Source organism: Empidonax traillii, unplaced genomic scaffold (assembly GCF_003031625.1).
Source record: "Empidonax traillii isolate 1590-97213 ecotype Southwest subspecies unplaced genomic scaffold, ASM303162v1 scaffold465:size698125, whole genome shotgun sequence".
Taxonomy (NCBI): domain Eukaryota; kingdom Metazoa; phylum Chordata; class Aves; order Passeriformes; family Tyrannidae; genus Empidonax; species Empidonax traillii.
Window position 1 is genome coordinate 229,497 of NW_020955658.1, and position 27,959 is coordinate 257,455.

Below are 27,959 nucleotides of genomic sequence, written 5' to 3' on the forward strand. Positions count from 1 at the left end.
GAGCTCTGAGCTGGCAGTGGCGCTGGTAAGTTGGATGTTGTTGGGTGGCATTTTTTTTTTTTTTCTTTTTTTTGCCTGGGGTGGCTGAAACTAAATGGCCTTCTGTAATTATAGCTGAAGATCAACACGTGCATTTCACTTCTATAAAGGAATGTGGTTTTTTTTTTTTTTTTTTTTTAATTAGCAAAAGTACCGATTTTTAACAAGGACAGATACATTAGTGTTTAATGTTAATAGCAGTGTTGAAATGCTGCTTCTGTTTAAGCTGCACAATATACAATCTCTTAGGGGATTGTCTTTCACTTTGTTTCTGTGACTTGGTCAAACTCTTCTGGCAAGGTTCATGTAAAACTTGTGTTGGTTTGGGGAACTTGAGCAGCAGGAGGGGACAACATCTTGTAGTTTTTGGCTGCCCATGGTTATTTTGAAGTTAAAGACCCAGCATTTGTCTCACCTGTGGTGCAGGAAACACTGGGTTTTCTTCTGCTGGTTGGAAAACATCTCAGCACCTTCTGCTGGACTGGAGAAGTTGTGTTGTGGTTTTCTTCTCAAATCTGTTGCACTTCTTTCTTCTCCCCCAGTAGTACCTCATCTGAAGGGGTTGACAGGGGAGTGAAGGGAGCATGGCAGTGGGATTGTGAACTGCTTTCCCTCAGCGCTGCTCTTTGCATCTGGCTTCTCCTGCAGATGCTCCAGGCAGTGCAGCTGGGATTCACCCCTTCTTCGTGTGTCAGAGTGTGCCAGTTGGAACACCGCTGGTAAATGGTGCAGAAGTGGGGGGTTGCTGAACTGCATTGTGCACATGTACATCTTCCTTTTCTTCTTCACCTTTTGAGCACAATCAAAAGCAAAGACTCTTTCTATTTACTTGAAAGAAAAAAAAAAAAATCTGTTAAACATTTTCCTTGCCTCTGTCGTGGTCTTTCTGCTCCAGCATCTCCTCTGGAGTTCAAACACAACATTGCACTGATGTCTGCCCTGTCAGCCGTGATGAACACTTTTATGATCTACAATCTTCTTTGGGCACTTTATTTTCCAGTTAAATGGCGAGCATCAATAGTGTAAATATGAGCTCCAAACCTTCCCTGGTTCTTGTTTTAAGTTTGCCTTCTGCTGCTTTAGTTGCTTCAGGTGGTGCCTTCAGCTGAGTCTGTGGCTGCTGGTGCAGGGCAGGGTGTGAGGGAGTGAAGGGTTTGAGATGTGGCGTAGTAGGCTGAACGTAGATGTCGCTTCTTCCAGCGTGTATTCTTTTGGCAGTGATGACTTTCGTTGTAGTGTGACCTCTTCCAGGATTTCAGACTTTTAGTTCTGAATTGACCTGCAGAATTTCTCAGCCTCTGAAATGGAGTGGCCACAGTGGGACAGCTTTAAGGTTTATTTTTATGTGTGAGTGCTCTGTGCAGCTGCTCTAGGCAGAGATTCCTCCTGCCTGTCATTTCCTCCAAACTCCCCTATTAGTGCTCTCTGAATTGAAATTTTGCCTGGTGTGTTAGAATTAATTGCTTAAATGAAAGGTTCATAAAGCACCTAATAGCAATTTAAACTCTGTAATTACTTCTTGCATATCCTTTCTGCCTTGGAGAGATCCCGTGATCCCACTGTTCCTGTGCTGGATGGAGGTACCAAGGAGGACCTTGGGCTGTCTCCGTTGGTTTTCTGGGATGTTGCTTTGCCTTCCCTATCCAGGGAAATGGGTGCTCAGCCAAAGAAAGGGTTTTGTATGTGAGACTTAGGGTGTGTCTTAGAGCAGCCCTTCTGATTAGGGTTTATTGACCCTTTGTTGTTGCTGGTGAGGAAAGGTACTTCTTCAGGGGAAGGCAAAATACAGAGCCAAGGCGTGCTGAGGTGCCTCATGCAACTCCTGAAGAGAGATTTTAGCTGGAACCACTCAGTTTGTTCTCTGCAGAGTTAGAGCTGGTTAAAACCCAACCAAGGAAAGTCAGCAGCATGCTGTCCTCTCCCAGTCACTCCTCCCTGAAGTATCAATTAAGTTGCAGCCGGATTATATTCCTCCTTGTGATTATTTTTCCTTTTCCCTAATTTATGGGTGCCTGTTATTTCCTCAGGCAACTTTTCATACAGGGGTGTCTCTCCTCCAGCACTTCTGACAATAAAATTGTGGTTTATGAGCTACTTTTGTTATTGTGTCTGCTAAAGTTTATTTTATGTCTGGAAGGTTTATTTTATGTCTAGATCTATTGACTTTTCCGTACCTAAAAATAGAGAGGGGAAAATAGTTTTCTACCACGCTGAGAGATACAGCAACACTTTTTGTAATGCTGTGTTTGCTGTTTGGGACTGGGGTGGTTTGGTAATTGTCAGTCTTGCAGCTCATTAACGCCTACTCTGGCCTTCTCTGCTGTGAATTGTGATTCTTGTTTTATATCAGAACCCGAGGCTGCTGCTCAGGCTCAGTCGATTTAACTTCTGGTGTAGCTATTTTTAACCTCACAGTGGTAAAGAATAGTTTGTCTTCACCAACTTGAACACACCCATCAAGAGGACAATTGGATCACGTTTTAAAATAGGGATGCTGAGGCTCAGGAAGATCCTTCTAGTGTGGTGTTTTCTTCTGGAGGTATTAAGCAGTGATGTAAGACTAATCCCTTTATCTGATGATTAAAGTAGAGTGCCTAAAAAAAGAACAACGAAATCTGCTGAATAATACCTCTAGTACACACCTTCAAACCAGAAAATTGAAAATCTGCTCTTGGAAGCGGCTGTGGCACAGTCTGAGCGTCTGAGGTGGTAAAGAACATGGACTGTGAAGTTGTACATCCTGATTCTCATCCTTAAAACTGCCTTAAAATGCCCTCTGCTGAGAAAGGCTGGTTGTTCTCGTTCTGCGTGGGAAGACCACGCACCTTGGCTGGGGAAACACTAAACCAGCATCCCTGTCTGCTGCAGGGCGAGGGGAGACGACTCCTTCTGAGCTGAAGCAGCAGCAGCTCTGCCCTCTGCACCTCGTGTGTGTCACTGCCAGGGCTGTCACTCTGAGCTTTGCTGTCCAGAATGGGATCTGTTCACACTGGCGCCTTGGGAGGGAAGCTGAGGAGGGAATCCATCCAAGTGTGCATGCGTGGAAGGGCTGCCTTGCCCAAGTGTTGGTTGTACTTTGGGGAAGTTCCTTCCATTAACTAATTTTTGCAGAGGTCTTACACTGTCTTAGCCTTGCTGTGTCCTTGTGTTCTCATGTTTTGTTAGTCCTTGGGTACTGCAAGGCCTGACTAAAACTGGTACTGTGGAAGAGAGGCTTTACTGTTCATATTTAGTGATCTGAGGGTAAAACTAAGGCAGCCTGTTTTGGAATGATGTTTTCTGTTTCAGAGGGATGTGTTACACTCATTTTCACATCCGTTTTTGCCAGACTTAGCTGCTTGTTGTTTTCTCTGTGCTGCCTCCCATGTCTGGATCTGACAGGCCCAGTTTTTGTGGCCAGGAGGGGAGGCTGTGTGGAACATCCACTGCATCCCCAAGTCTTGATGTAAGCTTGGATTCCTCCTTTCTGCTGTTGCATTTGAGCTGCCACCAACCATTTGCTGTTCCTGCAGCAGCTCCAAACCCCAGCCCTGTGCTGCTGGAGGATTTCTCATGCACAGGGTTCTTCTCTTCCTTCTACCTGATGCTTTGTCATCAGAGCCAGGTTGGCTCTAGATCTGTCTCTCTGCATCACTTTAGGCTCTTACACTTTTAGATGGTGCTGATACCAATATCTGAACTCACAGGCAGGTCTGTGGCCACTGTCTATCCCATCATTTAACCCTCCCTTTCCCCGTGCCAGGGTTTTCCCACTGTCCTTACCACTTCTCTGTCTCCTTCCTCAGATGGCTCAGCAGGTCAGTCCCTTCTGCTCATCAGAGAGCGAGGCAGGGCTACACAAAAACAGAGGAGGGCTGAGCTGAGGTGGGAGCAGAGGTGTGATAGAGCTCTGATCCTGTGCCCATTACTTAATTCCTTAAGCCCAGCCTTCGAGAGATGATCAGCCTGGATTCCAGCTCAGGGAGCACCTTCCTCTGCAGCCCTTGGTGCTGGACAGATGAGAGCTGTGGCTCTGGGCCAGGCTGGGACAGCATCAGCACTTGTTTCCAAGCACGTTTCCCTCTCTCAGGGGAGAGGTGGGAACGGGGAGCACTCGATTGCCCTGAACACTTGGGTCTCTCTAACACATTCTTGCAGCTGTGAAGGTCCAGCACTGACATTGCCAACCTCGTCCTTCCAGCACATTTGAGTGAGCCAGAATGGTTAAATCTGGGGAAGAAATCTGTAAAACCAGGGTACTTTCTGTGCTGGGAGAGGGGGCAGCTGCTTGGAAGGGCAGAAGTTGTTTTTATTTCAAACACAACACTTGACTGCTGACAATGTCAAGCAAAACGTTCGCAACCTTTAGGTTTGTCTTCCCAAATGAGTTTGTTACAATACTTGGTCAGATTAATTTCTGCCCATCTCAAGATTATTTTTTGTTTGTTTGTCTTAAACTGCCTTTTCCTTAACTGATTGTTTGTATTTTTATTAAAAAAAAAATAGAAAGCATTCAGTCAGGGAACAGGACTTGGGGAAGGAGGGGGTTTAGGGTCATCAGATGACTTCAAGCTGTCACTGAAAAGTGTTGGAAAATTTTCTTTGCACTTTAAGCTTTCCTTAAGCATTATGGCTGCAGCACCGTGCATTTATTTAGTGCTTTTAGCCCTCTGCATGAGTAGTCTTTGCATTTGATAGGAAAAAAAAACCCCTTTAATATTTATAAATGCCTTAAAGCTCTGAGTGCGGCGTTTGGGCACTGATTGTACCTGCCATTTGATTTCCTTCCTGGAAAGCTGCTGTTGAGCAAGCACTGGGGGATGGGGGGAGCTGCTGTTGCAGAGTGAGGCTGGAATTTGTACTGAGCTGGGAGCCCCTGTGCCTGCACAGCTGCTGGGCTCACACCTTCCTGTTTGTTTTGCCCTCTGGAAACGGATTTATTCACTTTTTCCTCCTGGTGTAATGGGTTTTCTCCTTTCTTGAAGAAGCCTGGGCTGGTGCAGAGTGCTCTGTGAGTGTCCCATTGTGTTAAAGGAAACAAAATTCTCTGCTTGGCCATTTCCCTGCTCTGCCACCTGACATTTGCAGGCAGGAGCGGGAGTGGAGGGGATCTGCTGCTGCCCACAGTGTTTGCTGAGATGGCTCCGAGGCTTCTCATCTCCCATTTGTCTCAAGGCTGAGCTGCATTCCCGGGGTCAGGCTGGCTTTGTGCTGTGCTGATGGGCTGTGTGAGATCCCCCCTGCTCGGGATCGGGAATCCCCGCCGGGAGGAGCAGGATGTCACCTCCAGGAGGGTGTTCACAGTCACACTCACTGATTTCTCAGTGCTGGTAAACGGCTGATCTTCCCCCACGGATTCTTGACACCTGCTACAAGCAGAGCAGATATCTGGGAGTCATCAGCCCCCCCAGGTAGGACCTGATCCATGTTGTGTGTATGAGAGGTATCCTGTGCTGTCTGGCTCTTTACTTGCCACGGCTGAGACTTTTTCCACACTCAGATTCCATCCTCTTCCCCTGTGGAGCAGATTTCACCTCTTCCAGTGAAACCAGAGGCAGGCTCATGTCCCTGAATCTCTGTTATATATCTCTTGGACACTTGTCCAAACCCCTTCACTCTTTCCTCTCCTGAGAACGGATTTTAAAGGGCTGGGAGGATTTCTGACGAGTGCTACAACCGAAATTTTAAGAACAACCGAAGTTTGAACCTGTGAAAACACTTTCCTAGTGCCTTACGCTTGTGGATGTTGTGCAATGGATGTAGCTGAGGTGGGACAGAGCGAGGAGCAGCTTTCCCCAGCGCGGTTCTCCATCCACCACGGCCTCTCCCCTTGCAGGGCCACGGCAAGCCGATGCCTGCAGGTCGTCCCTGGCAGCTTGGGGAGGCTCCTTCTTTGCCATTTGGGGTCAGAGAAACCTTGTGCTGGGTGCTCTGCCTTTTTGGGGAGCGGCGGTCTCACCTCTGCAGGGTTTGGATTCGAGGGGGTTTGGGAGGGACGGGGCTGCTCCGATTGCCAGACCCCGTGGTGCAGGACGTGGACAGTCGTTCCCAAGCGCACAAGTCAGGGTGAGTTTGCTGCTCCCCACTGAGGCCATGTTGTCATGTACGCTGTATTTATATCATGCTTGATTTTCATTTCATATTTTGGTTGGCTTTAATGTTGCTAGGTTTGTATATTAATAAAGAGGCATTTTAACTACTCCCGAATTTGGCCATTTGTTATGCAAGAGCCTTGTGTGTTTTTCAGAATCCAAAGCCCCTGGTTGTCTGCGTGGGATCCTGCAGGGACACCAGGCTTAGGACTCCCTTTCCCTGCCTCTGCCTGTGCCACGTTGAGAATGATGTCCTTCAATAGTTTGTCCATGTCCTTCCCTCTGCTCTTCTGGGGCTCAGGGACAGGGGCTGTGTTGGTCCAGAGCCTCTGCTTTGGGGTCCAGGGCGGTTGGGACACGAGTGTGGGGTCTGGGTGAGCAGTGCCATCATCAGAGGGGTTGTGCTGGGGCAGCTGGGCCAGCGTGGGGCCAGGCTCTGCTCCTGCCCCGCTGGGGGGATGTTACCCACGGATGGTGGTCGATGTCTGTCCCAGGAGAGGCAGGGAGAGCAGAGCAGAGCATCTGGGCCCCACCAGCCCTGCCCTTCCCCTTCCCTCCTCTGGTGACCCCTCCAGCGCCCAGGTTCGGGTGCAGGCGAAGGCACAGCAGGCAGAGCTTACCGGAAGAAAAACCCCCAAGCAGATTCGATGCATGGTTTTTATTGACCTTTAAAAAAAACAGTTGTTTTAAGACAGTTGTGTGCAGAAGTACCCACGTAGGCAGAGGCTGCGGGCTGGGCTGCCCTCGCTCGGAGCGCGGGTCTGTCCCGGGTGCTGGGATGAGGCACCTCGGGATGCAGAGTGCCTGTGCCAGGTGGGCAAGCCTGGGCAGCTCCTCCCTGCCCGTAGCCTGTGCCTACATCTCCTCTATGTACAGTACAGTGGTGCGCCGGCCCGAGCCTGAGCCCTGCCCACGGCCCTGCCCGGGAAACACGAGTGGTGGTGGCGAGTCCGAGTGGGACAGCTTAAATAAAACACAATAATAATATAATAATTAAAACAACAACAACAACAAAAAAAGAGAGGGGGCAGGGGAAGGAAGTTAGCAAAAAAAAAAAAAAAAAAATCCTGTCAGGGCAGCCCCAAACCATGAACACGCCCTTTGCCAGGTGCCAGCACTGGAGGGTTTGGGCCCCCCCCTTGGTACCCAGGGCCTCTCTGTGATTGTCAGGCCGGGCCCTGCTCAGCTCTCACACTGGATTTGGCCTTTCTAGCCACCAGTAGAGTGGCCTGGATGTGCCCCCTCTTCCCGACTGAGATCCAGCCTGGTGCGGGGAGGGAAGTGGGTACGACTGCCGGATACATTGCCGGATACTCCTGCTGGCACGGGAGCGGGCACGGCCTGGCATGGCCCATGGGAGATGGTCAAGGCACTCATTGTTGCTTGTGGTTTTGTGGTTTTTACTTTTCTTCCCCGTAAAAAAAAAAAACAGACAAACAAAAACTGAAAAGCCAGCCAGGAAGGTGGAGAGCAGGGCTCGCTGCCAGCTGTCTCTGCGTGCCTGGGCTCGGGGCTGCCAGCGCTGGGGCAGCTCCACCTCTACCAAAACCCACCACAAAACTCAAGGGTTTAAAAGCCCTGCAGACAGAAAAGCTGAATTTCCCCCAGCCTTGTGTTTGACGATTGCAGAGAGAAACCCAAAAAAAAAAAAAAAAGAAAAGAAAACCCTGAAAAACAGCCAAACTGAAGCAGAGAAACAGGTAAGAGGCTGCTACAGAAAAACCAGACACAAAAGGGTAAAAATCCTCAAAGCCCAAAAAAAAACCCCTGTGGTGATTGTTCCTCAAATAACTATTGCAATCAGGCAGTGTGGGCAGGGCTTCCCCAGCTGGGCACAACCCCACAGCCCCCACCCCACTCGTTGCTGCACAGGTTGAGGGTCCCTCTCTGGGGGACCTTTTCCCATTATTGCCTTTCTCTTGAGCTTTCCAGCACCTCCTAAAAAAAAAACCTCAAACAAACAAAAAAAAACCCCACCCACCCACCTGATTGACCCAAAGAAAAGTGGTTTTAATGACACCTCTGGGGAAGCAGTTTCCTTCAGCATCTCCCTGCCTCCTGCCTGTCCAGCCTGGGAGGCCCTGGGGACCCTGAGGGCACCAGCTGTATCAGACTGGTCTAAACCAAGTGCCACCCTCGCAAATGGAGCAGACTTTGGGATTTCAGCTTCTCACCAGAGCTCTTTAGAGCAACACAAAAGCAAAAGCACGGTTCATTCACCCTCTAAAGCTATCTCTAATCTGTTTTTTCCCAGCCTGAAAGCGAAGGAAATCCTGTCACCTTGACCCTGCTGCATCCCACAGCCTTGGGAATCCTGCAGAGCGCAGCCAGAGGGACGGGGCTGCTGCTCCCGTGGGTTTCTGAGCTGCCTCCTGCACAGTCGCTCCCAAAATCTGTCTTAGCCTTCCTCAGTCCTCGGGTAGAGGAGCAGGGATCCTGGGTGTTGAAGTCAGGGTTCCAGCTGTGCCAGTAACCACCAGCCTGCAATGATCGGCCTCCTGCAGCTGCCAGCTCCCCACCACGGATCCATGTGCTGGGACCTGCCCCTGCTGGGAGCCTTCTCCGGAGAAACCAAGCATCAGCTGCCCCAGGTGGGAAATAAAACCAACAAAAATGCAAAACGAAGGAAGGAAGAAGCAGCTGGTTCCACTGGTGAGGCTGCGCAGCCGCCACGGCTCCCTCGGCCCCCTCGGCCCAGACTCTGATGCTCGAGGGGGTTCCCCAAAGTCACCCAGCTTCGGGGTGGGGGGGGTTGTCTTGTTTTAAAAAGAGCAGCATTTGGTTTGACTGTAGAGATGCGAGGCGGCCGCCCCCGCCGCCTGGTCAGTCGCTGATTGTGTTTATAAATCCTTTCTCAGCTGGGTTTCTTAATAATAATAATAATAATAATAATAATAATTAAAAAAAGCCAAAAAGTCTCCTTTAGCTCTGAACCTGATTGGCTGCTGGAGGCACCAAATATCGCTGGGGTGGCTCTGTGGGCGGGCGCTGCCCAACTGGTGTTCGTCGCCCGAGGCCAGCAGGGAGACCCTCGCCCTGTGCCCCCCGCGGGCAGCAGGACCCGGCAGAGCAGGGAGCCGGGGGCGGCACAGCCCTCAGTTGCCCCGGTAAACCTCGATCTTGCTGGTTTTGGCCAGCATGTCGATGATGTGCGCCTCGAAGTCGGCGTCATGCACGCCCGTCTTGCGGAACTCCCCCGCGTAGCGGTTGTTCTCCCAGTAGTGGTGCCAGTTCCCCCGGCTGTCGGCGCCGAACCCAAAGACGTTCACCTGCAGTGGCGAGGAAGGGAGTGAGCCAGAAGCCGTCCCCAGGCTGGGGGACTCTCTCATCTGAGCACCTGCTGCAGTGCTGGGGTGATTTTCCCCTCCCTGTCTCTCTGCACAGCCTTCCCACCCTTCCATCGCCGTGGTGTCAGGCGACCAGAGCAAGTGAATGCTGCTGTGGTAAGACCCGAAGAATCCACGTCCCTCCTTAACCCTGCAAGGCTCAGGATCCCAGCAAACCCACCCCGTGCCAGCCGGGAGCTGGAGGAGCCGGCACCTACCTCGTCGCAGACGTGGAGGGCGAAGAACAGCACCAGCATGCCAGTGGAGGGGTAGCGCCCGTGGTGCTCCGTCCAGCGGTCGTGGATGTACTTGAAGAAGGCAGGATTGTAGATCTGTACCTGGGAGGATGGGCTGGGTTAGTGCTGGAGCCCCAGCCACGCCCCTGTCAGCACTGGCACCCCGGGAAGGAGCACTGGGAACCCTGGGGGCTGATGGGGTAACAGAGGCCATGGCTCATGGCCCTTGTGGGGACGAGCCCCCCCGTACCTTTTCTTTGTCCACACGCAGAAAAGGCTTCACAGGCGCGTACGTGCTGGGAAAAGAGCGGAAAGGCAGGTGAGCTCTCGGGGGTCCCACATCCCCACCTCCAGCCTGAGCTGCCAAGGGATGCTCTGGGAGAGAGGAACGAAGGAACTCGCCCTGCTCCCAGGGGAGCTGTCCCCGAGGTAGGTGAGCCACCAGCCTGGTGCTGCTGGTGCCCACTGGGTACTTACAACCTGATCTGGCCAGTGGAGAGGGCACTGGCGATCCAGAGCAAGTCCAGGGTTTTGAAGGGCACCAGCACGAAGCTGACGTTGGCGGGCAGGTTCTTGGCACTCTCGGGGTACATGAAGTGGTGTGTGGTCCGACCACCCACATCGCCCTCAAAACCCACTGTGGGGGCCTGGTTCATCCTGGGGAGAGAGCCGGGAAGGTCACACCACCCTCCCAGCCACCCTGTGCCTTGCAGGTGACAGGGATGTCCCCCGTGAGCTGCTGAATGCCACAAAGGAGCAGCTTTCCAGCCTGCTGATGCTCAGAGTGCTGGGATGACACGAGGGTGCCCCCAGCCAGCCCAGGGGCGGTGGCAGGGCTGGACCCACTCCCACCCATCCCAGCACCCAGAGGTGCCAGCATCCTGTGCTGCCCGTGGGGCTGGGGGTGGGTAGTGCCCTGGCAGTGCTCCCCGACCCTCACCGCATGACGAAGTCGTGCCCGTCGATCTCGGGCCCGTAACCAGAGCCGCGCAGGTTGCCTGAGTTGCCGACCACGGCGCAGCGGCGGCAGTGCCGCGGGTCACGGGAGCGGTAGGGATCCTCTCCCGGCACGATCTGGAACAGCTTGCTCAGGACCTCGTGGGTGTTTTGGGACTTGAACTGGGGCTGCAGCATCTGCAGGGAGGGAAGGAAGGTGGGGGGGCATCAGCCAGTGACCCCCCCCCTCCTCGCTGGTGAAGGAGAAATCTGCGCCCCCCGTGCCAGAGCACATCACGGCATTCCCACCCCTGCGCTCACCATCCACCACCTCTGGACATCGGGCGGCAGGTCCATGTTCTCCTTGGTCCACACGGGGGACACGCTGCCGTCGTAGCGCCCGTCAAACCAGTCGGTGGCCCCGGGCTCCTCGGCGGGGCAGCGGCGGCAGGAGCAGCCCCGCGGGAACGGCCCCGCCTTGCTGAGCCGCTGCATTCCCGCGTAGCCGGGCACCAGCTTCACCCGATGGATGCCACTCAGCCCGCCGGGGTCCAGGTAGGCGATGCTGTGGTGGGAGTAGGTGAAGAGGAGGGACATGACGAAGACGAGCAGGAAGGCGGTCGAGAGGAAGCAGAAGCGCAATGAGCACTTCATGGTCGGTGGGTGGCTGAGCCGGGGACGGCGCCCGCTCCGGCACAGGGCGCGGGCATAGGGCGCGGGATGGTGTCAGCCGGCCAGCGAGGCTCCCTGCGGGAACGAGAGCTGAAACTCCCTGCGGTGGCAGCGGGGTGGGGGCTGATGTAGAGCCCCCCACGACCCACCGCCCCGGGCTCCTACCTGCCGGGCTGCAGCTTTCCATCCGCGTTGTTCAGCCGCGGCGAGGGCCCCCGGTGGCTCCGAGTGCCAGGTAAGGAGCATCTGCTGCTGGCCCCGGCGGCGCGGGGGTCCGGCACAGCTCACCGGGCTCAGCCGCGGCACCGCGCCCCGGCGGCTCCTCCGGGTCCCGGCCCCGGCTGGCGCTCAGCTGCCACGGCGCTCGTCATCCCGGGGTTGAGCTGATCCGCTGGCACAGGGCCCGCAGCTCCTGGCTCGGGAACGCGGCCACCACGACACCGGCCTGGAGCGGGAAGGAGGGGACAGCAGGTCAAGGGGCGGCGATACAGCTGATAGAGCCGGCAGAGCTGGGGGGCTGCGCCGGGGGATGAGGAGTCTGTTCCCCACTGAACGTGACGGAACGGCTCCCGGCCCATCCCTGGCACCGGTACGAGCCATCCCCGAAGGGGACAAGCTGGGATGCCAGCACTGCTGTCCCTGCCGGGGGAAATCCCAGCAGCTCCCAGGCTGTGCCCTCCCTGTCCCTGCCAGACAAAGGCTCAGCCATGACCTCGCCTAAGGAGCCGAACAAGGGGCTCCTTTCTGCAGGCTCAATCCTCCTTCTCTATCAGGCCACGAGCAGCCCCTCCACAACCCTCTCTGCCGGCTGCTGCTGCCGCCCAGACAGCCGGGAACGACTGCTCTGCAGCCTGACGGGCACCAGGGACTGACTGGCGACTGTCCCCCCCTCCCTGAGTGGCAGCATCCCTCAGGGAAGGTCACCTGCTCGCTCGTGATCCCGGCGGGTAAAAATAGCCAGGGCAGAGGTGCCGGCGCCTGCGCCCGGCCAGGGACGAGAGGAGCGGCCAAGCCCCCCGAGCCAGGGGGAGGGCAAAGCCAGACCCCCTTCCCTGGCCAAATTTTTAAAAAGAGGCTGAAAATGCCCTTTCAGCTCAGTCACTGAGCTGGGACAGGATCCAGCATCTCAGGGGAACGGCCCCTCCAGGCCTTTTTTGGGGAGGGCATGACCCCCCCAAGGCCAAACCCTGCAGTGGCATCATCATCGCCCCAGCTAGGCCAGCATGAGGCTGGCAGCACTAGTTAGGAGCTAGCAGGCACCAGGATGCCTCTTCCCTAGGAAAAACATCCTCTGGAATATGCTGGTTTCCTTACAAGGGACTGCTGCACTCCCCAAAAACCTCCTTGGGATGGGGGGAGACAATGGATCCCAAAGTCCCCCCCAGCCCATTGCACTACCAGGCACGGATGCCTCCTGCCTGAATCATTAACCCACTGTCAAATATTTGTTCAAGTGGTGACAGCCTTTAAAGGAAAGAGCCATAAACCAAGGGCACATCCCAGTCCAAGTGCCTTCCCAGGCTCTGGGGGAGGAATTTAAACACACCTACGTGCCACACACATGTCCAGAAGCGACTGCAACCAGTTCCCTGGGTTGCTGCCAGAGGGAAATGCAGGGTGGTTGTTAAAGGGAGGGTTTGCACATAGGGGAGTTTGGGACAAAGCCAGTACAAAGGTATATTCCCCCCCACCAGATGCACAACACTGGAAGGATTTGGAGGTAAAAGGCGATTTTTGTGCTTTTTTTTTTTTTTTTCAGCTCCAACGTGGCAGGGGACGCCAGGCAGGATGGGCTGATCCCCTTCCCCTGTTCTCACCATCCCACGGGGCTTTTTAAAGGCTAAAGGAAATGAGCTATCACGTGCCTGTGTTATTTTCGTTCCTGGTGAAAAGGGGGAAATCCCTTTCCGGCTCCCCAGCGCAGCCTGGTCCTGCCTGATGCATCCCAGCCCTGACAGCATCTGGAGCACATTTTGTGCTGGTTCCCTCCCCCGCCATCCCGGGGCCTCCCGGAACTGCCCCCGACCACAGCGGGGGGAAAACCCCCCTCCAGCCCAGCTCATGCGCGGTAGAAGGAGCCTCAAATCCCAGCGGCTGGTTTGAGTCATCATTTTCCTAGCAGGAGCTGGCAGCTCTTTCCATCTGCACTGGTCCTTACAGCCCCCAGCAGGCGCAGGGCACCCACACATTCCCACGTACCCCAGCAATTTCCATGCCCTCCCTGCCCAATCCTAACCCAGCCCGCCTCCACAGATAAAACCCCACTGCAGGAGCACTTTGCACCAGATTTTGGATGTTTCCTTCTTAAAATAACAAGGGATTTCAGGATTTCTCCTGTGGTGAGTAAGCCCAGCAACCCAACCATGCCACTAAATACCCTTCCACTCCCAAATTCATCCCCAGGATCCTAAATTGTCTCCTGAGTACCCCGTGCTCATCAAACACAAGTTTCTCTTTGATTGCAGGAGATAATGAAACGAGGCTATTAAAAGGTCCAAGCAAATTGCTCTGCTGCTTTTACAGCTGGATGGTTTTTTCCAATCATATAATCTTTCATTTCAGGATGAGTGCTGGAGCGATGTGACCGACAGCCCCAGGGCCTGGAGGATGCCTGTCCCTTCCCCATCAGCGAGCAGGCACATCCCCACCCGGTATCTTTAGGTCTTCTTGCCTTTGTTTGCTCGTTTCTAAGATACCCTGAGGTTGTTGGCACCAATTTCCATGCTGGTAAATGGCAGGGTGGGCACAGGAAGGAGCTGTCACTGGGAAATGGGATGTCACCCTGTTTGGGGCAGGGAGAGAAGGGGAGTGGAGGAGCAGGGGCAGCACTGCCCACATCAGCTGCTGCTCTTCCCAGGGATGACAGGGCTGAAAATTCCCCTGGAAATCCTCAGGAAATGCAGCTGACCAAGTGCCACCATGGCCCCTGTGCAGGGACATCACTTCTGCCACCACCAAACCACTGAGCAGGTGACAGAGTGGTGCAGGGCTCTTGAGGGTGGGAAGAGGGGGAAGCACACAGGGACCCCTTGGACCATCTCTCCTGCTGTCATGATGGAAAAACTGAGAGTCAGGGCTGGAGTTTCTTTGACAGGGAAGGATTGGATGCGAGTTGAGTCTTCTCCCACCTCCCTCAGCCCCGGGCAGAAACACCGAGTGGTGAAACACCCATCCTTGTTTCAGACCCAACTCCAGCGAGCTGGATTACTACCAAAATTTATAAACCTGTTCAGATTTCCCTTCTTGCCTGGCCCAAGCCCTGGGGGAGGCTGCAGCCCTGAGGGCAGAGAGCCGAGGAGCGCGCCCTGCTTGCCTCCACGTCAGCTCCTGTCAGAAGAGCGGGAATCCACCCGGGGCAGTGTGGGAGGGCACCAGACCCCGTCCCTCTGCATCACTGGGCTCCCAGGGCCAGACCAAGAGCTGGCCAGAACAGCACAGGTAATGAAGGAGCTTCTCTCCTGCATCGCCCATCCAGGGGGATTGTATTTTCCCCTTGTATTTTTTTTTTTTTTAATCCCTGGAAGCTGGATGGGCTCAGGGAGCAGACCCGGTGTGGGCACAAGGATGTTTCTCCCTGCAGGACTGATGGCCAGTGGTAGCTGAGCACCAGGTATTAAGAGAAGAAGCCAATTTCATGCATTAAGCCATCGCCACATCCTGACAGCAGCAAAGACCTGGTAACTTATTCTTCATCCTTTTAATTAATCATACTCTTATCAGCCAGCTCAATCAGCTAATGGAGCCAAGTTAATTGGGTTTCCCATGTTTTAAACCCTACTTGCACCCCTGGTTGCCAACGGCAGCCTTTCCTTGTTCCAGCCTTTCCTTGTTCCTGGCCTCTGGAGGGGTTATTTTGGGCTCGTCCCTGGGACAAGGCCAGGAACAAGCGTGGAGGCCAAATCCCCAGCACGGAGCTGGGATGGAGCCAGCCTCGCTGAGGCCATCTCCTGTGGGATTTGGGGGCACAGGGGAGTGCCAGCAGTGGGAAAGCTCAGAACAGAATGCTCCCACCCTCGCTGGTGGATGGGTCTTGCAGGGACTGGTTCAGCAGCATCCCAAGCCCCTCGGATCAACCGCAGTGGGATTGGTGAACTACACCAGCTCCAACACCCTGTGCTGCCCGAGGGGGCCATGCTGGGCGGGCACTCTCCCCCCACCAAAACTCTCCTGTTGGTAGAAGAAGCCGAGGGCTGGCTGGCAGGTGGGGGTGCCAACCAACCCCCAGCAGAACAGAAGGGGCAGAGCCTGGAGCTCACCACCCCCACTGCATCCCCCTCTCTCCCATCCTTGCTGCAGTTCCCCGTGCAAAGCCATCTGGTGCCACGGGGAGCCGGCTGCCCGCTGCCAGCCACACTTCCATCTCCTCCTCCCACAGCCACAGACTGGGGTCAGCGCGGTCTGCCTGGTCCGTGTCCCCCTCCCTGCCTGGTGCAGAAGGGCTGCATCCCACAGACACCCCTCAATCAGTCTCTCCCCCTCCTCAGGTGCCTGCAAGGACGTGGCCACACCACAGACAAGCTCCCTAAGACAGGAATGGCTCCTGGTCCCAATCCATCACCGGCGCCCCGCGAGCTGTTGGCAGCACCCCGAGCGTCCCTGCCGGCTGCTGGGAAGGAACTGCTCTCCCACCACCACCGCTGTTTGTTTTACCAGCCTGGACCACTTAGATTTGTGCCTGCTGCCTCACCAGGAAAGTATGTGCAGGAGTGTGGGATGGCGGATGCTGCACCAGGGAGGCACCGCCGCTGGTGGCCCTTTGCCCAGGGGAGGTGAGCAGGGACACGGGGCCCCACTGCACTTTCCTTTCCTCTGCCCTGGCTCTCATCAGCACCCAGCCTGGGAGGCAGTGGAAACCCAAAGGCTCTCCTTTGGCTTTGGAGGGCTGGTTGGTGGGTGCTGTGACCCAGAGCCGCCCTCTCCCCCCCGGGGGCACAGCCCGAGCTGAGAACTGCAAACCCCGAGCTGAGAACTTGCAAACTCGGCGCACACTGCGGGTAAAACGGCCCAGGTTTGCTCTGCCTGCAGGCAACACCCACAGGCCTTGGATGTCATTAGGGAAATTTCACCTACGAGATTTCATCACAGGGAAGTTATGGGCCTCCCAGGCTGGAGGCCATCAATCCCAGCACAGCCCAGTTACAGCCCGGGACTCCCATGAAATGTAAAATTAGAGCAGTTCCACTGGCGAGGGGCCCTGACTTCTCCTCTCTGCTAGCTGGGGCTCTGCTCAGACACCTGGGGAGAAGGGGGAGCATTTACAGCTTCCTAATTAGCCCAATTACTGCTGCAGATCAAAAGTCCTTTGGTGGGGACATGGTGGCACTTGGAGCAAAGTGACTGCAGCTAGTTCTGGTTTCCCAAGAGCAGTTGTTGAGGGGGTTATTTTAGATCCCCAGCACTGAACTATCCCTCCAGTAAGAAAAAAAGAAATACATATATCACAGTGCAGATGTAGATATAGATATAAATTTTTTATATGTATTTACCCCTTATCCATGTGCAGTTTTGGGGGTATCTTTGGGAACTTTGCCATAGAGCTGGGACCTAAATCTCTTGTATTTTCAAAAAAAAAGCTTATGGAAGATACCGACGGCAAAGAGCCACATGAAGCCAAAGAGATGTCCCGGAGGGCAGCGCGGAGCCCAGCAGGGCAGGGAGAGGAGATTCCAGCCTCTCCCACCGCATCCCAAACCCCCGGGGTGCAGCGGGCTCTGATAAATCCCGGCTGCCGAAGCCGGCCAAGAGAGCAATTAGCACTTTGCACTTCTGCAAGAATTTGAGGCAGCGGGAGCGGACGAGAGCCGTGGAGCTGCCGGGACCTCGGAGTGCCGCGCTGGGCAGCGCCGGGCGCGCCGAGAGCCCGCGGCGAAACCATCGCGCCCTTCGCCGAAAAGCGGCAGTTTCGGGGCTTGTCTGGGCATGAAAATCCGAGCGTTCCCCCCCCAGCGTGCCCTGCCGGGGCTCTCCCTGCCCGCTCTCCCCGCCTGCCTCCGGCGCCGGCGAGGCGTGGGCGGCGAGCGGAGCGCGCCCCGCCGATCCCGAGAACCGCTATGAGCCGCTCGGAGCGCAGGGAAACGCTCCTGACAGGCAGCTGCAGCACAACCACCGGCAGCGGGGCCGCCGCTCGCTGCCAGATGGGGACAGACAGACAGACAGACGCGTGGCTGGGGTGGGGTGGGGAGGGGGCGGCGGGCAGGGCGATCCCCCCAGCCCGAGCTTCCCCGGCTGCCGCCGCGACCTCCGGCTCCGACAGGAGGAGAAGAACAAGGGAAACCAAGCCCAAAGCGCTGAGGAACTTCCCGCCGGCGCTCAGCGCCTCGGCCACCCGGGGATGGAAAGAGGAGAGCCCCAGATAATGCGGGGCAAAGCTGCCTCCACCGGCTGGAAGCCCACGCGTCTTCCAGGAGGGAATCTCAGCAAGTTTTGGGGGTTTGGTGTGATTTGGTTCCCCCAGCCACGTGTTACGATTGTTGGCAGCAGGAAGGGACGCGGCCCTTTCTCCAGTCTGAGCTTGCATGCTGCCGATGTCCTCCTCCCTAAAAATTCTCCTGCTGGGATGGGAAGCCCTTGCTCCGGGGAAAATTTTTGGGAGCTTTGGGATGAGTGCTCCGACTCTGCAGCTGGAGCCTGAGCAAAACCTTGCCTTTCCCCTGCGCCAGGAGCACCCAAGCCCCTGGCGCCTGTGGGGACCCTCTGCATTGGCCAGGCCCTGAAATCCAGGCTCCGGCACCAATCCCACTCTGGCAGCCGTGCCTCAGCCAGGGAAACACCACAAAACACTGGGACAGGCACACCGAGGAGATCTCACACCAATGCCCGCGCTGGCGCCCCACACACAAACAGAAGCAGGCAAGGGACATCCCCTGCTCCGTGACACAGTTTCCTACCCTGTCCCCAGGGACGCTCAGGCTGGTTGTGAAATCCTGGCTGCCTCTACCCATGCAATGGACGCCATGTGTCACGCAGCCATGTGCCACACTGCTGCTGAGGGACCTTACATGGCACTGGTGGGGACGGGGGTTACCCACAAACAGCCCTCCCACCGCGGTCCCCTCCGTGGCCACCCAGCTCTGCCCACAGTATCCTGGGGCACTCGGCTGGAGGGAAGCAGCTCCATCGGCCCCAGCCCCGACGCCCCTGCCAGGGCCAGCATCCTCCCGGGCAGCACCCCGCGACTGGGGCCAGCGCATCCTCCCCGGGGCCAACACCGCAGGGCCCGGGCCAGCACAACCTCACGGATGCGAACCCATTGCATCCCCGGTGGATCCTTCCAGCGGCTAGCACCCAGAACCGAGACCAGCGCCCCGGACACGTACCTGCACCCAGACTGGAGGCCAGCACCCCAGGGCAGCGCATCTTCCCGGGGCTATTCAGCACCCACTGCATCCCGGGTGGGTGCTCCCAGCAGCGGGACCAGCCGCCAGCACCGGGACCTGCACCGAGGACCGGGGCCAACAACCGGGACCACCACGCCGGGGCTGAGCCCAACGCACTCCGTGTGGATGCCCCCCGGGGCCAGCCGCCAGCCCCGGGACCAGCCCGCAGCCCCGGGGCAGCTCCCGCTCAGGCTCCCCCGCCATCCCCGCCGCCTCCCCGGCACCGGTGCCCCGAGCCGAGCCCAGCCGAGCCGAGCCGTGCCCGCACCCCCGCCCCGGGCCCGTCCCCGCCGCGGTACCTGGCTCAGCTCCGGCACGGCCCCGCCGCCGGGCTCACCCGGGCGCCGCCGCCCTCCGCGCCGTGCGGGGCCGTGCCGTGCCGTGCGGGGCGGGGGGCCGGCTCCGGCAGCCTGGGAGATGTAGTCCTTGGCCTCCCGGAGGGGCTTGTGGGACTTGTAGGAGGCGAGCGGAGCCGCCTGCGCCCACCCGCCGCGATGGGGTCTCCGGGATTGCAGCCCGGAACTCACCCCGGCACATCGGCACGCCCCAGTCCGGTACCCAGCCCGAGATAACGGGATATCGGCATCCTCTGTACTCAGCCCCCGGTACTCCTCCATCGGGATCCATCCACCGCGGTACCCACCCTGCACACTCCCGGTACCCACTCTGGTACCCACCTCGGTTCCCATCCCTGTACCCAACCGGCGCACCGGCATCCCAGGTACCCACCCTGGTACCTATCTCGGTACCCACCGGGCGCACTGGCATCCCTGGTACCCACCCGGCTCTTAGGCATCTCCGGTATCTATCCCGGTGTCCAGCCCGGGACATCGGTACTCCAGTACCCACCCCCCATTATCCACCCCGCTACCCACTCCGGCGCACCGGCATCCCCCAGTACCGACCTCGATCGCACCCCAGCACCCACCGGGCACCCGCCCTGACCCCCACTGGGCACCGACACCCGCATCCATCCCCTCGCTGCAGAGATCCCTGTGAGCAGCCGGGCTGAGTCCGGGCAGGCTCGTGACAGAGATGATCCAGGGCCCTTAGGGGTGTGCGCCGGCGCCGGGACCCATTTTAGGCCAGAAGACACCAAAACCCCCTTTCCGCCTTTGCAAGCCCCCCGGAGTGGCGAGAGGGGGGAGACTGATTTTTTTTTTTGGGGGGGGGGAGCAGCACTGGAGTGCGCTGTGCCTTTAAGCGGCCCGGGCAGGCCGCGCAGTGCACGCTGGGAGTTGTAGTCCCTCTTGGCCCAGAGCCCCTCCGCGGCAGCGGGGGCTGGACTAAAGCTCCCAGCAGGCCCCGCGGCGGCGGGGCGGGGGTGGCTATGGCGGCGGAGTGGAGCGCACTCCTTCTCACCTGCCGGCGCGGCCATGGCGCCGTGTCCGCGCTGCAGCGAGGCAAGCGGCGGGGCGGGCGCCCTCCCTGCCTCCCTGCCCGCCGCGGCGGGGCGGCGGGGACCGGCTCTCAGCGGCTCCCGCCTCTCGCTTGGCAGAGCTGGAGGCGCGGCGGCTGCGGGGCGCGCTGGGCCCGCGCCCCCCCGCGCTGCTCCTGGCCGTGGAGGACCCCTGGGCCCGCCTGGGCAGCGGCGGTGCCACCCTGAACGCCTTGCTGGTGGCTGCCGAGCACCTCAGCGCCCGCGCCGGCTGCACGGTGAGGGCTGGCGGCCTCGGGGTGGGGGGGGAGCTGGGAGGGAGGGCAGTGTCTGTGCTGTCCCCGCTGACTGTCCCCTGCTGTCCCCCGCCAGGTGGTGACCGCTGACGTCCTGAGGGACGCCCGCATCCTCATCCTGCACATGGTGAGAGCCGACCTGCAGCCCGGCGTGGGACCCGCTCCCTACCGCTGACCCCCGCCACGTTCTCCGTCCCACCAGGGCCGCGATTTCTCCTTCGATGACTGCGGCCGCGCCTTCACCTGCCTGCCCGCGGAGGAGCCCGGCGCCCCGGCCGAGGCGCTGGTCTGCAACCTGGACAGCCTGCTGGGGACCATGACACACCGGGTCTGTGTGGCCTGGGGACGGGGCCCTGGGGGTGGTGGGTTCGGCTCCCAGCAGGGCGGGAGGGGTGCTGGGTGCCCCACGAGGGCTGGGCCCCTTCCCTGCCATCCCTGGGCACGTGGCCCTTCTCTCAGCAGCTCTGTGTGGGCTCCCCGCCCGGCGTCTGGGTCTGCAGCACTGACATGCTCCTCACCGTGCCCTCGGCACCAGGTCAGTGAATACCAGCCTTGCTTCCAGCTCCTGCTTTGGCCCGGGACAGGGCTCTGAGCCAGCAGCACAGCTGGTTCAGCCTGCAGTGTGCTCTCGTGAGGGTGTGGGTGCTCAAGCATTCCTGTCCTGCGTAAGGTCGGCGGCACCTGTAAGGTGGCCCAGGCTGGATGCTGATGTCACCATGTGGGTACATGCACTGCCCCACTGGGCACTGGTCTCTGTCCTTCTCCCCAGGGATCAGCTGGGATGGATTCCAGGGCGTCAGAGTGATCGCGGTGCCCGGGAGCCCGGTGTATGCCAGGAACCACGGGGTCTACCTCGCTGATGAGCAGGTCGGTGGCAGCTCACCCTTTGAGGGACATTCCTTGGAGGTCCCCACCCCTTCGTCCCTTGTCTGCTGAGGTCCCAGCACTGCTGTGGCTGCTTGGCTTGGGGCTCCCTGAGGATCTCATTGGGATGGTCTCACTCGCAGGGGCTGGTGCGTGACATCATCTACAAAGGCACAGAGGCCCAAATCCAGCAGTGTGCAGGGCCTGATGGCACCGTCCCGCTGGTACGGCGTGACCTGGGCATTGGTGACCCTGCCAGCACCATCCCTTGTGTCACCACAGCTGCAGCCTCAGCCCTGCTGTGCCCTGGCAGGTCTGTGGGATTGTTTTCTTCTCCTCGGACGCTGCTGAGCAGCTTCTGGCCACCCACGTCATCCCTCCTCTGGACGCCTGTACCTACATGGGGCTGGACTCGGGGGCACCTCCCATCCAGGTGAGTCCCTCCACGGGGGATGGGACCCCTTGCCACAGAGGTGCCACTCCTGGGCATTTCTGTAGGGCCAGATTTGGGTGGGAGAGATGGTGGGAGGGAGCACCCAGCAGTAGGGTGGAGGTCAGAGTGGCTGCACCTGACAAGTCCCTTCTCTCCCCAGCTCTCCCTGTTTTTTGACATTGTGCTGAGCATGGCAGGGGGGATGACAGAGGAGGATTTTGTGAAGGGTGGCAGTGATGCCAGCGTGAGGAGTGCCCGCTCCGTGCTGTGGACAGCTCTCCGTGGCTTCCCTCTTACCATGGGTGAGTGTTTCCTTCCACCTTCTAGTGGAAGGTGTCCCTGCCCATGGGGTTGAAACTACATGATCCTTAAGGTCCCTTCCAACCCCAATCATTCTGTGTTTCAGTGCTGTGGTGAGTGTGTGTGATGTGAGCCATCCCTGGGCCCTCTCCTCCTGTATATGGAAAGATGGGGTGGTCAGGTCCTGGCAGCTCTCTGTATCTCCCTACAACTGCAGGTCCCCACATCTTCTCTCCCCACCCCTTCAGCTGGGGATGTTCAGCCTGTCCTGGGCTCACGGGGGTGTCAGACACACCCACATTGTTTGCTGGTGTGCTGAAGTCTCTCTTGCTCCCCCAGCCTGCATCCCTGATGCATCCTATGACTACATGACCACCTCTGCGAGCGACCACATCCGCAGCCTGACTCTCCTGCCTGGCTCTGCCAGTCACTTGCGCTTCTGCAAGACAGCCCATTCCCACGTGGACGTATGTGCTTCCACCCCCAGCCTTGCTCATGCATGTTTTCTGGGGGTTGCTGTGGGCTGTGTGCCTGGCCCCCGGTCCCACGTGCCTCTGTGCCCTCGGCAGCAGCCCTGTCTCCTGGAGGATGGCTCTTCAGTCACCAACTGCCTGCTGGAGGGAGCTGTGGGGCTGGCAGCCGGCAGTGTCATCCAGCACTGTCACCTCCAGGTACGTGACTAGGGTGGGAATGACCCCGAGCTCCCAGTGCACTGAAGGGGCAGCAGGGTGATGTGGTGCTGGCTAGGATGGGGGAGCCACAGCTATGAGGTTTGGGGTGCCTTTTCTGTTCAGGGCTGCCTTTTGGCTGGTGCTGGGGACCCTTGTGACTGTCACCTCTGGGCTGTCCCTCCCTCGGGACCCTGCAGACTCTCTCCTTGAGGGCTCTGTTATGGCTGTGAGCCCCTGGAGGCTGTCACCTGACCCGAATTTCTGTAGTCCATGTCCTCACAGCCCTGTGACAAAGCAAATTATGTCTTTCTGCCACCTGCCTCGTGCCAGCTCCAGCTTCTCTCCCAGGGTAGTTGTCTCCTTCCCAGGTCAGGATTTGGCTCTGGTCTGGGGGCAAGCCGTGCCACTCCATGCTGTGCTGTCTCTTCTCAGGGTCCCCTGGAGATCGGTCCTGGCTGCCTCCTCTCAGGCCTCGACGTGGGCTCCTCGCCAGCCCTGCGGGGCTGTCCCCTGCGTGACATTGTCCTGCAGGGCCACCACGTCCGGCTGCGTGACCTGCCCTGCCGTGTGTTCACTCTCACGGGCCGCCTCGACGACTGGCAGGTGCGGGGATGGCGAGAGGGCACGAGGCTCCCCTCAAAGCCAAGGTGTAACCGGCCCCTCTGTGCTCCTGCAGAGCCCCGTGGAAGAGGCCACCTACCTGAACGTGCCCTGGCCTGAGTTTTTCCAACGCACTGGCATACGGTAAGTGCCGTGTGCCAGGATGGGACAGGAGACCCAGCTCCCACAGGGACAGCTGCAGTGGGGAGGCGTCACAGCCATCCCAACCCATCCTGGATCCCCGCTCCCCTCCTGGAAGGTGTTCTCGAGCCGCAGGGCAGTGCTGACGGGCTCTCCCTCCACCAGGGAAGGGGACCTTTGGGACGCCGCGACGCCGCGGAGGAGCCGCTGCCTGCTGAGCGCGCGGCTGTTCCCGGTGCTGCACGCCCGCGAGGCGCTGGGGCTGCAGGACGTGCTGTGGCTGCTGGCCCCGGCTGCGCTGGCGGGCGAGCGGCTGGCGCGCTGGAGGACGGCCTGGCGCATGTCCTGGCAGGAGCTGCTGCCCTGCCTGGACACGGCGGCCGAGCTGGGCACCCGCCAGGCCCTTTTCTTCCTGCAGGGCCAGCGCAAGGTGCGGCGGGTGCTGCTGGGGCGCCAGGACAGCAGCCTCCTGCCACTGGCCCGTAGTGCTGTCTATGAGGGGTACCACGAGGCTGTGCTGGGCACGCTGGATGAAGGTGAGCTGGACTCACACGAGCTGCATCTCTGGCTATCTGGACCATCTGGTGCTCCCCACCCCCTTCAGCGATCCCACCTATTGTGGGAGTGCACCCACAGGGCATCCAGCAAGGCTGTGTGGGCACAAGCCATCTGAGTCCTGCTCCCCTGGGGCTGGCTTATGGCAGAAGCGGGCTGGTTTGGGGTGACCTGCAGCCTCCTTTAATTCTATTTTCTAGTTGCCTCCATGGCCGGTGATGCTGGTGTTGCAGCACGAGCGCTCGCCTGCATCGCTGAGGTCCTGGGCTGCATGGCACGAGGGGAAGGGGGCTTGCGGAGCGGCCCTGCTGCCAACAGGGAGTGGGCCTCGGCTTTCGCGTGCCTGGAGCGCGGGGACGTTGCCAGCGGTGTCCGGGAGCTGGCTGCCGAGCGGCAGAAATGGATGAGCCGGTGAGGCTGGGGCTGGTGAACACCCCGCCCCAGGCACTAGTGCAGTCCTGGAGACGTGGGCTCAGCATCCCTCCCATCCCAGGCCGGCTCTGCTGGTGAGAGCGGCTCGGCATTACGAGGGGGCCGAGCAAATCCTGGTCCGGCAGGCGGTGATGTCCTCGTGCCAGTTTGTCACCGTGGAGCAGGCAGAGCTGCCACCCTTGGGGCACTGGGTGCAGGTGGCTTGTCCGGCCCGCCTGGACCTCTCCGGTGAGTACATCCCCCCTGTCAGACAATCCGTGTCTCACCCCCGTGGTGCTGGGGAAAAAGCAGTGGGGGTGCCCCGGGGGGGCTGATGGTGAGCCTTGGCAGGTGGCTGGAGTGACACGCCCCCCATCACCTACGAGCACGGGGGGGCTGTGGTGGATGTGGCGGTGCTGGTGGACGGGTGCCGGCCCATCGGCGCCCGGGTGCGGCGCATCCCCGAGCCGGAGCTGCGCCTCGTCAGCCTCAGCGGGACCCCCCCCAGCCAGGCGGTGACGGAGCTGCTGTGCAGGGAGCTGGAAGACCTGCAGGATTACTGCCAGCCACACGCACCAGGTGAGCTGTCCCCCCAGCTGCACAGCCCGCCTCCGCACCTGCCACGTCCTCCCGGTGTCAGGGTGGGACAATGGCACGAGGCAGCAGGTAGCACAGCAGGCATCAGCTTTACCTCCTCTTGTTTTCAGGAGCCTTGCTCAAAGCTGCCTTCATCTGCACCCAGGTCGTGCAGTTCCCCTCACAGAAACCCCTGCGGGTCCAGCTGATGGAGAGTTTTGGGAGTGGCTTCGAAGTGCACACCTGGTCCAAGCTGCCCCACGGGTCCGGCCTGGGTAAGTCTGCAGGGAAAGGGCTGGGCAGTCCCTCATGTGCCAGAGACAGCACCAGGATGGGGTATCCCCCTTGCTGCCCCCCACCCTTAGGGCACACACAGTGCCTCAGTGCCCTGCCTGTGCTCCCTGCAGGCACCAGCAGCATCCTGGCGGGCGCGGTGATGGCATCGCTGTACCGGGCGGCTGGCAAGGCTGCCAGCACCGAGTCCCTCATCCACGCCGTGCTGCACCTGGAGCAGAGGCTCACGACAGGTAAGCCTGGGGGAGCAGCTGGACCACGGGCTGGGGGTCCCAGCCGTGGCTGAGGACCCTCCGCCCTGCAGGTGGTGGTTGGCAGGACCAGGTTGGTGGGCTCGTCCCTGGCATCAAAATCGGAAGGTCGAAGGCCCAGCTGCCCCTCAGAGTGGAAGTGGAGCAGATCCTGGTGCCTGATGGTTTTACCCAGACCCTCAATGATCACTTGCTGTTGGTGTACACGGGGAAGACTCGCCTGGCCCGCAACCTGCTCCAGGTGATGCCCAGGTGCCCCTGGGTGTCACAGGCTCTGTCCTCTGCTCCTCCTGTGGCCTTTGGTGCCTGTCCCCTTCACTGGTGCAGATCTCTGCCACCCCAGTGGGAGCTGACACCCAAGGCTGTGGGTGCAGCATTACATCCCTGGGTGCTGCCAAAGCCAGAGAACAGTGACAAGGACATTCTGGCCTCTTGCAGGACGTGGTGAGGAACTGGTACGCCAGGCTGCCCTCCATCGTGCAAAACACTGATGCGCTGGTGAGCAACGCTGAGGAGTGTGCCCAGGCCTTGAGGCAAGGTGTGAATCCCCTTCCCTGTGCCAAGCCAGCCCTTTTAACAGCTGAAGAAACACAAACTTCCCTGGGGAGAGGCTGTGCAGTCCTGGAGGGGGCAAAAGCTGAGGGGTGCAGCCTCTTGCAAGCTGCAAAAGTATCAAATTCTCCCCCAGATACACCCTTGCCAGGCAATGCCCCAGAATTCAGGCTTGAACAAAGATTTTTGAGGAAGAGGGGGTTAGACATGCTGAGTCTGGTTGATTTTCTGTGAGCCATTGGTGATGGGGCTGGGGGCCATTCCTGGCCTGTGCAGTGGGTTCACTTGGCTGCTGGGATGCTGTGGAGAGGAAGCCAGAGCATTAAAGCAAGCAAATCCTCCCCCTGTGGAGGATTAAAAATAAACAGCAACGTGACAGGGCTGGGGATGCCTGCTTGGCAGGCAGAGCTGGGAGGAACTGGAGAGAGGAGAAGGCAGAATTTAGCTTGTGCTGAGCAGGAGAGGCAGAGACAGGTCCCTGCCCTTCGGGCGAGAAACAGAGACAAGTCATTTACAATGTCCCCTCCCCTGCAGGTGACCTGCCGCTCGTTGGCAAGTGTCTGGACCGCTACTGGCAGCAGAAGAAGGTCATGGCCCCTGGGTGTGAGCCGCTGGCCGTTGGGCACATGATGGACGCTCTGCGGCCCCACGTCCATGGGCAGTGCTTGGCCGGGGCTGGCGGCGGTGGCTTCCTCTACGTCTTAACCAAAGCCCCGCGGCAGAAAGAGGCTCTGCAGCAGCTCCTCGCTGGCACCGAGGTGAGCTCTGAGCTCCTGGGAGGTTCACTGTCACAGGCTGTTTGCAGGAGCCTTATGTAAGAGCGAGCGAGCATCTCACCCCACCGCCCGTGGGATGTGATTGCTGGTTGTCCCAGTGCCATCCCCGGGACCTTGGAGGTGAGAACAGGTTCCTTGCTGGCTCCTGTCCCAACCAGTGGCTCTTTGTTTTTCTAGGGGCTGGGCAACTTCAGCATCCACAGCATTGAGGTGGACACGGGCGGTTTCTCTGTGGAGGTTGTGGGATGTGATACGAAGGATGGTGCTCACCCTGGAGAGGACAGGGCTGTGTGAAGGCCTTCAGCCCTGGCCAGATCCTGGCAGATACACGGGAAATCCCCACTGCTTAAGGAGAGCTCCAGCAGGTGCCTGAGGTCTTGATATGGCCTTTTTGTGCTGCTGCTTGTCCCAAAAGCCACAGAGGCTGGAGAAGCTGTGATGAGCCGGGCAGGCAGAATTCTCCCTGCAGGGTGGCCTTGCTGGAAGGACAGTTTGAAAGGGCCTCCAGCCTGATTTTGCGGTTTCACTCCAGTTTTTACGGTTCTCCAAAGGGAAAACACTAGCATTTGTGATGCTGCCTCTGGCAGGAACCTTCCTGCTCTTCCAGCAGCACCTGTGCCTGTTCAGTACACTATGCTCCTGCACCAAGAATGTACTTGGATGTGGAATCAAGACTCTCTCCTGTCTTGAGGGACTATTTCAACACTGACATAGTGAATAATGAAAGCAAATTACTGATTGCTGCAGTCAGTCTGAATAAAAAAGCTTGTTCCCAGCAGGTGTTTGTGCCCCTCTGTGCCTGGCAGGGCTGCCCCCACAGGAGAGAAAGAGCCCAGCAATGCGTGGGCAAAGTTTTTCCAGGAATGGGAACGGCAGAACCTGCATGCAGGGGCTGGTCATTGCCCTCCATAGCCCTAGGTGAGGGGGACAGCACCAAGCAGGGCAGGAAGATCCTCTGGATGCCCTGGCGAGGGTAGAAGAGGAGAAATAGAGCAGAGTTTTTGCCCAGCATCTCTCCAGCTCCGTCCAGGCTCATGGATGCACACACCACCTGAGACTGCAGCTCAGCCAGGTGAGGTTTATTTACAGTGTAGCTGTACAGGGCACAGCGAGCCAGCAGGGACACAGCCCTGCTTCCCACAGAGGCTTTCTAGTGATTCTCCACGTACCCTCCCAAGGAAATCACTCCTTTTCCCTTCAGCAGA

At 58.5% G+C, this 27,959-nt stretch overlaps 2 protein-coding genes across 2 annotated transcripts; one reads left to right on the plus strand and one right to left on the minus strand.

Moving 5' to 3' along the window:
* Window positions 1-8,959: 8,959 nt before the first annotated feature.
* Window positions 8,960-18,990, minus strand: ST3GAL2 (ST3 beta-galactoside alpha-2,3-sialyltransferase 2). Its single transcript, XM_027895744.1, has 8 exons — window positions 18,956-18,990; window positions 11,446-11,725; window positions 10,930-11,355; window positions 10,613-10,806; window positions 10,150-10,329; window positions 9,923-9,968; window positions 9,655-9,774; window positions 8,960-9,379 (listed from the first exon to the last, which is right to left on the minus strand). The coding sequence occupies exons 3-8, from the start codon at window positions 11,260-11,262 to the stop codon at window positions 9,206-9,208; spliced, it is 1,047 nt and encodes a 348-aa protein (XP_027751545.1). The 5' UTR covers window positions 11,263-11,355; window positions 11,446-11,725; window positions 18,956-18,990; the 3' UTR covers window positions 8,960-9,205.
* A 996-nt stretch (window positions 18,991-19,986) lies between these two features.
* FUK (fucokinase) lies at window positions 19,987-27,529 on the plus strand. The gene is made up of 23 exons (XM_027895722.1): window positions 19,987-20,059; window positions 20,131-20,312; window positions 20,407-20,457; window positions 20,533-20,658; window positions 20,793-20,865; window positions 21,100-21,197; window positions 21,338-21,418; window positions 21,508-21,627; window positions 21,788-21,929; window positions 22,267-22,394; window positions 22,497-22,598; window positions 23,031-23,201; window positions 23,275-23,342; window positions 23,505-23,875; window positions 24,095-24,305; window positions 24,388-24,554; window positions 24,657-24,884; window positions 25,013-25,156; window positions 25,289-25,408; window positions 25,480-25,667; window positions 25,865-25,964; window positions 26,513-26,736; window positions 26,932-27,529. Exons 1-23 carry the CDS (start codon window positions 19,987-19,989, stop codon window positions 27,046-27,048), a joined length of 3,285 nt encoding a protein of 1,094 aa, XP_027751523.1. The 3' UTR covers window positions 27,049-27,529.
* The last annotated feature ends 430 nt before the right edge of the window (window positions 27,530-27,959 follow it).